Raw genomic sequence first — 14,989 nt, 5'->3', positions numbered from 1 at the left:
AGTGGCCTATTTGATATGATCCTTTCTGGCAAAATTTTATGCAGAAACAGTTCACAGCAGGAGGAGTAAGTTGTTCTATTGCTCTTTTAAACCTTCCAGAAGCTGAACTCCTTGGTCAGTTGTTTAGTGCAAATAAAACAATGGCTGAGTCAAAACTCCTTGCAGCTAAATGCTGACAAAACAGAAACTCTGATTATTGCCCCAGATGATGTCATTGAAGGATAAACCAGTACTTGGGTGTTTTAGGCCAGACTGCTAAACCAAGTCTTATAAACTTGGGTTAGGGTTAGGGTTAGGGTTAGGGTTTGTGTTTGTGACCTCTGTCTGTGAAAGGTGCTATATAAATAAAATTTACTTACTTACTTACTTACTTGTTGACAAAACTGCCCTTTCAACATTGAAGGATGATTAGATATATATATATATTTTTTTTGCGAGATCAGGGCAAGTTAAAAGGATTAGTGACTACTTATCTAGGTCAAAAGCAAAAAAAAATATTCTGAATATAACAAAACTTGTGGGTCACTAAGTTTAACCGCTGAGTTGAGTTTTATATTATTGCTAAGACTAGAGTAACTGTTCAACGTACGTTTATTTTACATGTCGTTTTATCAAATTTAGCCACAAATGGGGGAAAAGTGAGCTAGTGCAGCTCACTAGGATATTGATACATACATTGATATTGTCATTACAGGACCTCCATAATACAAAAGAACAACGAATGCTCAAAAAGTCATTAAAGTCAAGTTAATATGTGTGGTTAACAGTTATCAATATAGTATACTCTGTTCAGCATTTTATTACCATTTAGCCAGTGTTGGGAAGAATACTTTGAAATACCTACATTCTAAATACCTGCAATACTTATGCCTATACCTATAAATTCCATGACATTGTCCGATCGCAGTACTGTGTTCTGAATTCTTAGCATACTTAAAATAGTTTTATTACATTATAGTGTAAAAACAAGTCATATGATTAGCAGCTTAGATTAACAGCTTTGTTTGTTGCACCATTTGTCATGCCTTCATTTATCACCAATTAGAAAAGGAAAATGTGCACCTGCCTGCTCCACAAGAGCTGTATTTTCTATTTTTTCTCACTAATGTCATGCAGTTTGAAACCTAAATTGCATCATCAAATACCAAAATGTGTTCCTTTTATTTTAGGAGAGTAACTATTTTTAATACCAACAAAAGAATTTACGCAAAGGTTGGTATTGTTGGTACATGTATTTAGTTACTTCCTAACACTGTATAACCAAGGGTGCCATCTCCATGCATTTCAACTTAAACAGATGATAGCATTTGATATTAGAAATACACTAAACATATTATCAAAACTGTAAGATGTTGCTTTGGTTGTGTTGGAAAATAAGCAAAAAATGTATATGGCATTGACATGTTTCTTTGTCAATAGCCTGCAGATGACATCACACTTCTATATCCTCTTCATTACATAACATTAAACACCAATGATACATGAAAAGCATTGAGCAGCTATATGGTCCACGGTCTGCCACTTCACTGCGTCCTAATGCCCTGTGGTGTGGCTCTTTTGACGGATCTGTGCAGTTTTTACACGGAAAGCACAAGCTCGTGTCACACAAATGGGCCACTGAAGATCTACTGCCTCCGACCTTCACTCCTCTCTCTGCACCGCGGCCACCATCAGAGCCCTGAGCGCTATTAGACATTTAGCTAATCACCGGGCAGCGCGCGCAGTTCGGCCGTCCAGTCGGCCGGCGCGGAACCATAAACATCAATATCACATCGTTGCATAAGGCCGAACCAGAAGAGCCACTTAACCGTTGGGTAGCTGCAATAAAGAATATGGAAATTAAGATTGCACAATTATCTGCTACAGTCTAGGGAATGGCGAGTTTTATAGCGGCTCTAGGGCAATGTATTTTTCCTGTCCAGTGACCCCGGCTTGTTTCACATCTAATACAAGCTTAGTGCTGACATTGTATTAATTAACAAATGTGTCCATGTTGGCAAAACGTTCACCTAATGTATTTTTTTTTCCACGCTAAATGCCTTGAACCACATTAAGAAAACACTAGACTCGGAATTAATTGCTGAAAATAAAGAATTTTATTTCAACAATAGCTTCCCCAGACAAGTGCTCTTGGGTCATTGTAATCTGTCAGTGGAGATAGTGATAAAATCTACAACATAGTTCCTCTGCACCTTTCCCCATATCAGATCTTTTAGCGTTACGTTTTCTGGGTTTTAAAAACAGGATGTTGTACTTTTGTCTGTATAGATGGTTGAGCAGGAGAGGGCACATTTTTCCTGATAGGTGCCTGTTGTAATCTGATAATGCACAACGGTCCACTCTCACAGGTCAGGGAGCTGCACCTTATCAGCAGTTACTGTACTTCTTGTTTCTGCTGCCTCAAAGATAAACTGTAAAAGCTCATGGCACTTAGAAATGTGCAGTATGAGATAATTGCAAAAGAAGCAGTGGAATTGACTTAATTGAGTGCCAAGTATCCACAATCCAATAAAGGGTTTCATTAAAAGCTGCGATGCAAATGACTGGCATTTTTGCAAAATGGCCAGAAACAGCAGGTAAAAAGCACAAACTAGAGGTTTCAGTGGTATTAAATCTGCATGTAGACAACAACAAAACATTTTTTCTGTCGATGTGCATATGATTCTTATCTCTGACTCTCTGGCTTTGTTCACATGCACACCAAAATCTGATTATTATTTGATTTCTGGATCTTTAACATTATAGCAACAAAAAACATGTGAGTAATCTGAGGCATCATGATGAGAGTGAAATCAGACGAATTTTCTCTGTAAAAGTCAAACACAACACAATTTCACAATGTTGTACTTGCGTAATACTGTACTTTTGCTGAATAACATCTACATTTAAGTCAAAATAACTAAATTGGGTGGAACATTGTTGAATTGTTCAGTTTCTTCTTTTCAATTGAAAGCCTAGAGATGTGTAGTTTAATATAAGCACAATGTAAATACTGCAGTAAATACTCAGTTTTTGTTTTGTTTTTTTACAGTCAAGAAACAGTATATAGCAACATGCCTTTCTATTTGTCCCCAGGCCTGGACAACATCCAGAAGATTGCTGCTCAGGGCCGTTATGAGCTGCGAATCGACATGAAGGATGGACAGGAGTCAGTCTACGCAAACTACGACAAATTCTCAATCGGAGACGCCAGAAACCTCTACAAGCTCAGGATAGGAGAGTACAACGGCACTGCAGGTACAGCCATTATGAAATGTGTGTACCAGTACCCCGCGCAGTATCAGCTTCAGTATAAAAACTTCCTCCTTTTACTTCATGTCAGAAAGGACAGTGTGACAGAATCTGAAAACTCCACAAATAGTGTCCCGTCATCGCACAGCCAAACTTCCTCCTCCGTCTCCTCCTGTCCCTGAAGCTCCTCCACATTTCCTCCGTCAACATGACCATATGCCAGAATTACCTGTCACCCGTTCATGTTTATCATTCTAATTCTCTCCACCTAAGTAAATACACAGAGGCTGCTGCAGGACCTTCTCTGCATCTCAATCTCCCGCCAGCCTGTCCATTTAAAACCCCTCATCACGCTATTATTCACTGCTGCTCCACACAAATGTTTACTCACCGTTCCCCTTCAGAGTTTAACATTGTGCCTTTGATCACAGGGGACTCGCTGAGCTACCACCAGGGCCGACCCTTCTCCACGAAAGACAGAGACAACGATATTGCTGTCACAAACTGTGCCTTGTCCTACAAAGGGGCCTGGTGGTACAAGAACTGCCACCGGGCCAACCTCAACGGCAAATACGGGGAGTCCAGACACAGCCAGGTCAGACCGCCATACAATATTCATCTAGAGTTTAAATACATGTTTATAAAGATACAATACTCATCTGAGTTTAAATAAATGTTTATAAAGATACAATATTCATCTAGAGTTTAAATACATGTTTATAAAGATACAATACTCATCTGAGTTTAGTCAAATGTTTATAAAGATACAATATTCATCTAGAGTTTAAATACATGTTTATAAAGATACAATACTCATCTGAGTTTAGTCAAATGTTTATAAAGATACAATACTCATCTGAGTTTAATGTTTATAAAGATACAATACTCATCTGAGTTTAATGTTTATAAAGATACAATACTCATCTGAGTTTAATGTTTATAAAGATACAATACTCATCTGAGTTTAATGTTTATAAAGATACAATACTCATCTGAGTTTAATGTTTATAAAGATACAATACTCATCTGAGTTTAATGTTTATAAAGATACAATACTCATCTGAGTTTAATGTTTATAAAGATACAATACTCATCTGAGTTTAATGTTTATAAAGATACAATACTCATCTGAGTTTAATGTTTATAAAGATACAATACTCATCTGAGTTTAGACAAATGTTTACAACAATGTTTTTTCTTTTTATGTACGATTTGTGACTATTGGCTACCAATATTTGTTTTGTTTTTTTGTGATTATTGTAATTTAATAGAAACATGTTTTTAATATTCATATTTATAGTTAATTGGTTTAGGGGTTATAGTCATACATATCACAGAAGGAGATGTATGGGAGGAAACTGACTAAAGTCACTAAATATTTGTAGTGCATGTAACTAATGCTAGGTGGTTGTATTATTGGTAGAATTGAAATTGTCAAATAGCACGGTGCCTTTTTATGTATTTTTATATTTTTATATTTTACCCACTACTTTTACTTTAACCATTAGTGCTAAGAGTAGTGTACATAACTTAAGTACATCAGCCACCCGCCAAAAGGAACCATGGGTTAGTTTGCGCGTTACTTATTTCTGCTGCGCTGAAATGTGTGCTGTTCATTTCCTCTGCACAAATATAAACTGTATTGAAAAGTTACAGTCCTTCTCTAATAGTTAAATAAACACAGGCAGGTCTTTATTGAAAATGACAGGCTGCTGTCATCAAGGACTCCGTGTTCTGCTCCTGAAGAGGTCTCAGATAGACACAGGTTTTGTGAGGCTGTGATTGGCTCAACTTTAAAGGCTGTCAAGCCTCACTGCCTCTCCACCACTTTGTACCTCGAGCTGTTTTTTTATGACAGAAACTGAGAGAAGCAGCTGGTTAGACTTGTACAGAGGAACTCCAATCTGACAGTAAGAGAAGTAGGTCTAAGGAAGTCTGGTTGAACGCACTTCTAAGAACTTCTCTGTAATTGAGACATCTACCCACAGCTCACAAGCAATATTTTATATCTATTTTTTATTTTTCAGATTTATAACAAAAGAATAAACACAGAAAAACAGAAAAGAGAAAAGACATAAACCAAAATAAGTAGACTTCCAACAAAACCAAAACCAAAAATGTCTTGTCAAATTTGTCAATGTTCTAATTAAGTCCGAATGTCCAATATAATGTTAGTCCAGTGCTTTATTTTCAGTGCATTTTGTGTCATCCATTTTTTGAGAGGGGCTTTTTCGCTGCCGCCAGGAGCGTGCTCCAGAGATAGATGCAGAATATTTGACATTTCCATCTCATTTGGAAAGCCTGCTTGGTTTGTTTATCTGAATTGTGGAAGTTCTTTGCAGGGTATTAACTGGTACCACTGGAAAGGCCATGAGTTCTCCATTCCTTTTGTGGAGATGAAGATGAGGCCGTTCAACTTCCGTAGCATCAGCAGCAAGAGGAGGAGGTCGGCTGAGTAAAAGCACCCGCGGCCTGCAGTGACGCACACGCCCAGGTCGGACCATGTTTACACAGGATTTGAATACATTTGCGACAAGAAGATGGCTACTAATATTTTAATATTTGTTACATAAAAGCTTCAGTACAAAGTGTGAAAAGTCTCTCTAACAACCCATTCTTTAGCAGCATGAGAACATGGTCAGACCTGCGTAGATCTTCTCTCCAGCTTTAGCTGTCTGCCCCTGCTGTACTTCTGCCCAGAAGACAATGTGTGTATTTTATGAATAATTTCAATGACAATGGTTCATTTTGCTGTAAAACAGGAAAGGCAAATCCAGAGCTTTCTCTCCTTTTAAGTCTGTGAATGGCCTTTCCCTGTGTAGAAAGGACAAGTGCTCCGAGACGCCCTCTAAACTGAGGAAGCATTATTTGAAAGTAATAACGCTTTTAACAGAAACAGACTGTACATGCCCTTAAAACTCTTAACTGTAAGATATCTATATTTTTATAACTGATATTGTGACAATATTCACCTATTTAATGTAATTACATTTATTTAAAGCCCTGTTATAAAATCTTTTTAAGTTCATGCTATTATTATAAATAAATGGATATAATTTAACGAACAACCAAATCTCTCAAAAAGCAGTGCACCAGCAACAGTTATGTGATATTCTTCATTTCTCCAAATGTTCTCAATGTACTCTGTCAGTATTTGTTATTTAATTACACTTTCTTGATGTTATGTTCTGTTGGTGTTAGGCATAGATTAGGGGACAAGATGGTATCATGTTTTTATTTTCTTTGTATTTGGCTGTGTGAGCCTAAAAACATCACCATCTATCATGGTTGACGATTGGCAAAGCAATTCCAAACATTTTTGGCATGTTCACATGAACGCACCATGAGTTTCATGGAGAAATCTGAGAAGGGTTGGCTGCCAAAAGAAAAGAAATAACTAAGAAACCAGTGCGAGTATGAAGCTTCATTTGCACAAAATATAAGAACAAAATGGGCTATTTTTGTTTCATTCATGTGTCTTTTATGGCCTTCATGAACAATAGTCATTATTTTGTCAACTCCCCTCTGATGAACTAAGGCACGGTACTGCTCTCTCTGTGTGGGACTACTGATGATGTGGTTGCCTGCAGTTATGGTGACATTTAAAAAAATCTGCTTTATAGACTCGGCCTGCTGTTTGAATTATGGTCATTTTCCTCTATTAATGAAGTCTTGCCTTTTAGAACTTGCCGTTAATCATGTCCCTGGGTGAGTGTATTCAATGTTGGTCATAAACAGAAAAGTCATGTTGGCGATCTCGTGTTAGCCCAAATTCAACAAAGAAAGCAGAACATTGCATTGTGTGAGCCAACTCTTTTGCTTCTTGGTCCACGCTCCCCAGCAGAAGCTCTGTGTTCTTTCTCTGCAGCTGGTATAATCTGCTGCACGGCCTTCAAGCTTTGTGTTTAGTGCCACTTACTATTTCAGTCTAGCTTCCAAAAAACATTTTATTTTGACCACATATAACATCAGGCTAAACCCTCTTTCTGTCATTCAAGGAAAAGAGATTCATTGATTAGTTTTTTTGTCACCATGACTACAAGCAATAGTTTTATTTGTATAAGGCACTTTTATTTTGAAACTGTGACATTTGTTGTATACTCACCTGAACAGCCACTGTGAATTTTGTTTTATGGCTGTTTTTTGGTTATACTGTATTTATTTAGCTGTTTTTGACAAACTGTATGTGAAGAACCTTGTGAGCCCATAATTGTGTCCACCGCACATATGTGGGCTTTACAAGTCATAGCTCTCGTCTAGCACTTTGTGTGTGGGTATTCTATTTACACCCTTTTGATTTTAAAGTATTCAACAAGGAGAATGCTCTTCTTCACTGTTCCTGTATGACTTTATTCTCCAGAGCTCCCTCTGCATTTGGACCTGAAGCACAGTTTTAGAAGCTCATCCTTTCTGTTCCTTCCAGTGCAGTTGTCTCACTGCTGAGTTTCTCCTGATTGAGATTCACAACAAAGACTTTTCTTGACTGGATTGAACAGTTTGTGTGTCCATAATAATGGCACGTTGTGCGACTAAAGCAGCATATTTGTGTTTACTAAATACATTATGAAAACAGCATTTACAAACACGATATACTTTTCAGTAACCTCTGCTTAATAAACCTACTCTATATTCATAGAATTTTGTCAGCTAAAATAAAAAAAACTGAACCCCAATATTGTTTTACATAATTAATTTACGGCCAGTGGCAGCCATTGTTGCTATTGAAATTAGTTTGAAAGGGTAAATTAGATGAAGTAGCTAAACTTTGATAAATGCGTTTTCTGGGCCAATGTAGAAAGGGTAAAATTGCCAACAAAGGCAAACAAAACAGATGCAAGTAAAAAAGTAAACAGTGAACAAATGTGTCAGCGCTGTGCGACCTTTCCCAGGGCTGATTAATGTTTGCGTGTCAAAGTGACAGTCTCTTAGCTTCTCCTACGATCCATCTCCCAATGTGATTTATTGTGGAGTAGGGAATTTTCCATGTACTTTCTCTTAAGTACTGTGTTTGTGCATTTTATAGGGGAAACAGTGGGGGAACAGAATTTTATTTGCAGGGTGTGTCTTACAGCACAACAATTTCATTACCTTCAGGGAGCATCAGCTATTGACAAATTCATGTTTTTTTTTTTTAGCATTAGCAGTAAAATCTGCCACAAACGTTACGATGTTTGTTATTAGTCTCTAAGTAAAGACATCAGTTGTAAGTTATGTTTTGTACCATTCATTTGTCAGTTCCTTTTCTTTCTCTTAGGTTGTGTTATGATTTGTCTGAAGCACTGAAAAGATGTAAACTGTCTGTGACTTGAAGGTACCGGTATGTTGTTTATCTGATGGAACAATTATTACTATTTATAATGACCAAGCAACAATGTTAAAAACCACTTAGTTACAGATTAATATTTTATTTTATTCAATTATACTGGATTAAGTTACATTTTTGATGCTGTAAATGTCAAAAAAAAAAGGTGAAGTTGACTGTTGAAAAGCTATGTTAAAACTACTGATTTCTTGTTGGATAACCTTAGCTTTAGTTTGACATTAACATGTATTATATAGTTCCTTTTTTAATACATTTTCTACATATTAATAAAATATTTAATAGTCCCCTTCAGTGTTGTTTGTGTTGACTTCGTAACAAGGATATGCCTTTGTGAAAGCTCACGCAGCATTTTCTGTATTTGGTCTTTAATTATGGCAGATTTTAATTATGTGCTAATTAGTCAGTCACTGTCCAGTCAGCAGAAAGCCCATGTGAACAATTAGAGTTTGTGAGCAAGTTATAAATGCATTCAAATACCAGTGAGGTCCTTTTTGTGGTCACACAGATGGAGTAGGTTCATGGTGAGTGCAAACACAACTTGAGTTCCATATTATAGAGATACAGTTATAGATTGACTTATGTATTAAGTCATAATCAAAACATCTGCAACTGAATCGCATGGTGGACCTCAATGATCTGCTGAGGAATGTACTAGATTAGCAAATCGCTAAATTATGCAAGCTGCAAAAACTGCTCCAGGAAATGCGTGTTAAAACTAAAAATGAGGTTAAAAAAAGAACAATAGAACCATAACTCCAGCTAACTGAATAAATGGTTGACTTAGACACCATCAACACATTCACAGGCTAAAGATCAATGACCAATACAGCTCCAGTTATAAACCAGTTTTTCTATTCCTGCTAATGAAATGATCCTCTAATGGTGTCCAAAGCTGTTACACAATTTCAGTCTGTGATCCTTTTGTAAGACTTGCAGATTGTGGAAACACATGTTACACTTTAGATTAGGCCTTACTCATGTTGTAAGAACTGTGACAAACTAATGTGGACTTAAGTTGGTTAGTTCACAATAAAACGATCAGGAATAAAAGTGGCTCTGACAATCAGAACGGCGGAGAGACACTGTAAGTTAAAGGTACAATATGTAACTTTTCGGATGGAGGCTTCGCCAAATGGAGATTAAACATATCCAACACTCTCCATGAAGACCAGCAGGTGATTCCACCAGTCCAAGTTACAGGTCAGATCTGTAAAAAACCGCCGCACTCACAGTAAGAATGCATTTTCAAACAAACAAATAAAACCAGTGAAAAGTTGTTTCGTAGTGCACATTTCACGCTGAATTGGAACACACAAATCTATACTGGCGCTGTGATCTTCTTTACATTTGATACTTAATCTAAGCACCTCACATGTTAAATAAAAAGCACTTTTCTCCCGTCCGTTCCTTCCAGTCCAGTGTGTGTGGACCATGCACCATCTCCGTGTGCTGTTCACATCTGACTGCTCCCTCACAGCTAACAAGGCCTGACAGGCATCTGAATAAAGACCCGTCCACCCCACCTCCTCCTCCACCGGACCCTCTCAGCACTGCCCCATCCACGCTGAGCCCTAATTGGAGGGAAATGAAGTTCAAAACCCTCTGCAGAGTTGTAAGGTCCTGGACAGCAGAAGGCATGACATTCTTATAGTTTCTGTAGGTTTTCTGGGGTGTTGTTTGGTAATATTTGTATGATAATGAAAGGGTTTGTGCATAGTAAACAATTAAACAAATCACTCATTATGTGGTGCATAAAGAATCAACTTAGCTCAGATATTTGGTGTATTTTATATGGCAAAAGGATGTGGTCTGCAAATCCTAAAACTGCATATTACTCACATTAAATTGAGCTAGCCTATTCAGAATCTTAATGGGCTATTAGAATCCTCTTTGTCTTTGTGAGACCCTGGCTCAACCACCCTGAGTACCTGATTAGCATCTAAATGTCCTGGTCCTGGTCCTCTACCTTTCCAGGGGTTCAGTATACCATTATAGATACCAGGGAGATTGAATCTTAGCCCTCCATTTCTGTTTAAAGAAGGTCTTTCTTTTTTAACAAAAATAGCTTCCTTAACCCCTCTTTCAAACCATCTTTTCTCAGAAGAAAGAGGAGTAGCTCGGTAGATACAAGGGGGGAGTTTCTGTTGAAACAAACAACTCTTTCTACTCCAGGAAGGCTCCGCCCAATGGGCTGGTCCTACCACAGAACAGTATAAATATCGGAGTTCCCGACCTAAATTCTGTTATTGACAATGACTCTTGGATGAGAGTCGAAACGTCTATTTTTTTCTAACTGAGTCCAGATGACTACAACTGAAGCTTTTTCTACTATTCTTCTGTATTTGCCTGTTTCATCACACACGTTCTGTACATTCGTGTTGGTGCGTGCCCTTTTCAGCAGCAGTAATTTTCATTCAAGCTGTTTTGCTGCTAGAAATAGTTTTATTCTAGCGGCGTGGTTTCGAAATGCTCCACTGCTTCTCTTAAATCGTAAAGAGCACTATAGGAGCCATTCAGAATAAATAAGACCGAATGCCCAATCACTAGCTCTGATGTTCGGCAATTTCAGATGCTATTTTGTATACACACAGGCTAATAGCTGCAGTGCAGAGGGTATTAGGTAATTACACCTTTGCTCTTTTGGTTTCATCAAAGTGGAAAGCCAGTTCCCAATGGGCTCTTGAACTGAAATGTGTTGAGCCTAAGTTTTGCTTGTTTGAAATGAAAATGCTAAATTGTTGTATTGTTCTGTATTACTCACACCTTTTTTACTACAATGGTAATAACAGGAATGCGATGGCAAAATGGCATGCCATTTTTTTTTCCATTTAAGTGTGAGATGACAAATAGGAGTGGGTGGGTAAACAGTTCAATATGCAACTTTGTTTGTGCTGCCCTTAATAGAAAGCACTGGATCATAATGTAACTGTCATATTTGATTCAATATTCTCATAACAACCATCCCTAAGAACATGAGTTATGGCTGTATTTTCCCAAAACCTACTGATTGCATTATTGGATCTGCAGTTACTGTTGAGTAGTGTTATTTCAAACTTCAAACTCGATTTTGATATTAAAGAACAGACTTGATACCCAATACCACATTGAAAATAATAATTCCAAATGTGATATATGGTAGAATGTAATTTGCAATACCAAATAATACTAGTTCATCAATCAAGCTCAGGTAATGCTTTTAAATAAGGTCCCTTAGTAAATAATTTATAAGGCGTTGATAAGCACTAGTTATTTGTTTGTACTTTACTACTTATTACTAGTATTTGTAGGCTCATAAGCCCTTCAAATGTTAATAAACTGTTAATTAAAAAAGTGTGTGTTAATGGAACCGTAGATTTTCATTTTGACTTTCATAAACTTGATCAATGTTCCTGATACAAGGTAAACATGTCCAATCACATTTATATTTTGCTTATAACAATTTTAATGGTGATTTATTCTTAATGATATTAGTGTTGTTTATGTTGTAATTCTGTTTTTTTGTTTCTTCTCAAGACGATTATCCAATTAGAAAGCAAAATCATCCTCTCATGACTCATTTGAGTTGCCATTTTCAGAGTCTGAATCCAGTTGTAGTTCCTTTTTAAAGCAGTAGAGCACAGGCTATGGTTTCTGCCCTGTACAAAATGTGTAATAAGCCTCAATAAGCTGCTTATTAAACAGTTTTCCATGAAAAACTGAGCTTAATCATACATTATAAATAGGAACCTAATTTTAAAGGCTCAAATAATATTTGATTGGTTTATCAGTTATTTTCTCCATATGCACTCTGAATACAACAACCCTACTTATTGAGATGGGCACAACGAAGTTTCTCATGATTCCCAGTGGTAAAAAAAGTATAAAATAAAGTAGCCTATAGTAATGGTGTATATCTTATGATACTGACAGGCTTGTTGACTGCCAAACTACTCCATATAGCTTGGTTTTCCTTGTCCAGCCCGTATATACCGGATGCAGCGTCAGCCTAACTAGCGGTGTGTGTTTTTGCAAGTGACAGTGATTAACAGTGATTACGGCGTTCACCCGGAGAGCTGCTTTACACCGGCATCACAGTGAGATGAGGGAACATGACACGCTCAGGTCCGCCGTTCACTTACTATCCTGTCGAAACTCGGGGAGATTCTTCGATTAATACAGCGCCGTTGTTTTCACGCGGCACACTGGAAATTTTTAATTGAACTCGCTTGCTGTGTCAAAATGTCTCAGTTGCTACAAATGAGAAATTAATATTCTCTTTCAGCATGAATCTTAAATGCTGAAATAGCAGGGATGTTGCATACAGATGACTCATTTTGGTAGCAGTGGAAAGAAAATGAATAAGGAAGTGCTCTGATACATAGATTATGACCACAGAACTGTCAGTGGTTTCATGGAAAAAAGTATATTTAGACTAAACAAAGCATTTCTGTAAAGATAATTGCCACAAAATGTCAAGATAAGAAATTGTATCTGATTTCAAGAGGGATGAGTGGAAATTCTGACCCTATTAAATTTTGCTTGTTTATTTTGGAAATAGAGGATACAAATGCTTTAATGTCATTGTAGTTCAATAAACATGCATGAACAAAATGATTTATAGTATTTAATTGTTACATTAAAATTCAGAATCAAGCTTGATGCACAGGAAAAGGCTCAATACTTGATACTGATACCAATTGGATCACTTGGATCATAAAAGCCTGTTTAGACAATATAATGTAATTTTTAACACTAAATAATAGCCTTTTGCAAGTTATAAATAAAATGTGATCCAAGAATTTTCTGATATGGATAAAAAGCATTCTTAAAATATCCGTAAAGGAACAATCCTGTCCTACTTATATTATTACTATATTCCTGCATTGATACCTGCAAAACATAGTATACACTAGTTTTTCTATACTTGTTTTAATATTGATATTAACCTTAAAATACCATAAGGAGTTGACTGTTAAACAAGGTTAGACACTGACTTGACCCGGGCAGCCTTCCAGTAAACTTCCCTTTATTTTGCAATGCTCCTTCTTTGTAAAGAGGAACTGAGAATGCAAAGTGATAAAATAAGATCTTAGTTACTGGATCTTCTACCAAAAAACGAAACATAATGTGTGTTTTGAGCAGCATGAAACATCTGACGGCACTGGAAGTTAAAACACCTCCATTGCAGTACCAGGCCCTGCTGTAAAAGCCTACAGTTTACAGTTTACAGTTTACATGCCAGCCAAACGCTCCAGAGATGGATGGCTTGTCTATGGAGCCAAACTCAGCAGTGTTACCTTATATGGCCAACTAGACTGTTTTTGTTTTAACTGTACTCATGTGGGCCAAACATTGAACAGGCCTGAATCATGGTGTAGGTCTGCGTCAGGGGAACTAGAGTTTTATTAAGGGGCTATTTCTGTACACATGTCAGATTCCACTACGACATTGCTGTTGTCTCATTTCATTAGAGCTCCCACTCAAAAAGCCACAGACACACCTCACATAGGTCCACTGCATCTGTGTATCCCAACCAGCTGCCGGGGCAAGGGAGTTAGTAATTAACTTTTTGGGCAGTATTTTTTTTAAATAATTATGCTCATAAATGTGACCTAAGTAAGCCTCATCTAGCAGCCAATGGATCACTTTGCTCCAAACCAAGTCACTGCTGATGCACTGAAGCATAAAGAGTACTAAATGTACTATTAGTCTACCCTAACCCAAAGAAAATCAAAACCTTCCGATGCATTGTTTCTGATCAAGCATGATTCTTGACCTTGCCATTATACTAGTATAGAAAACTGAACAGGGTGACATAAATGCAAACATGTGTGGCTGCCCCTCATCTAGTTATCAATATGAACAGAGATGGAGATATAAACTATCACACTAGTTTAAGTATCCCCCCTAAACTAGTTGTAGTTTTAGTACGCAGTGTATAAACCTGCAATCTGATGATTATGCAGCCAGATTCTCTACCACCACGCCAGGCAATACAGGCTCCTGCCACAGTACAGGCTCCTGCCACAGTACAGGCTCCTGCCACAGTACAGGCTCCTGCCACAGTACAGGCTCCTGCCACAGTACAGGCTCCTGCCACAGTACAGGCTCCTGCCACAGTACAGGCTCCTGCCACAGTACAGGCTCCTGCCACAGTACAGGCTCCTGCCACAGTACAGGCTCCTGTAGTACAGGCTCCTGCCACAGTACAGGCTCCTGCCACAGTACAGGCTCCTGCCACAGTTCACAGGGCGGCATGACTTCACAAGGGCGTCTGGCATGGATGGATACCTCATCATCATACCAGGGGCGACCTGGACACTATATATCCCTTTAAAGGAAATTAGAACAGTGGTTCCACGGGGGTGAGGCAAGTGCACAAAATATGCCTTAAAATAATAATCTGCACTTCAAGATAAATATTGAAGGTATAAAAACTAATATAATTTTTAGTTG

General features: G+C 37.7%; 1 protein-coding gene across 2 annotated transcripts in view; it reads left to right on the top strand.

Moving 5' to 3' along the window:
- The window catches only part of tnr (tenascin R (restrictin, janusin)), a 127,201-nt gene extending 119,755 nt beyond the window's left edge, over positions 1-7,446 (top strand). For both annotated transcript variants that reach the window (XM_072441462.1, XM_072441463.1), the window contains 3 exons: positions 3,076-3,237; positions 3,663-3,826; positions 5,574-7,446. In XM_072441462.1, coding sequence (XP_072297563.1) covers positions 3,076-3,237; positions 3,663-3,826; positions 5,574-5,690 — 443 coding nt within the window. In that variant the 3' untranslated portion in view covers positions 5,691-7,446. The remainder of the gene's footprint in view (positions 1-3,075; positions 3,238-3,662; positions 3,827-5,573) is intronic.
- Positions 7,447-14,989: the final 7,543 nt, after the last annotated feature.

This window comes from Eucyclogobius newberryi, unplaced genomic scaffold (genome assembly GCF_026437365.1).
Source record: "Eucyclogobius newberryi isolate DKJ021-1_F unplaced genomic scaffold, fEucNew1.0.hap1 SCAF_12, whole genome shotgun sequence".
Classification (NCBI taxonomy): domain Eukaryota; kingdom Metazoa; phylum Chordata; class Actinopteri; order Gobiiformes; family Gobiidae; genus Eucyclogobius; species Eucyclogobius newberryi.
This window is presented reverse-complemented; position numbering and strand designations above follow the sequence as displayed.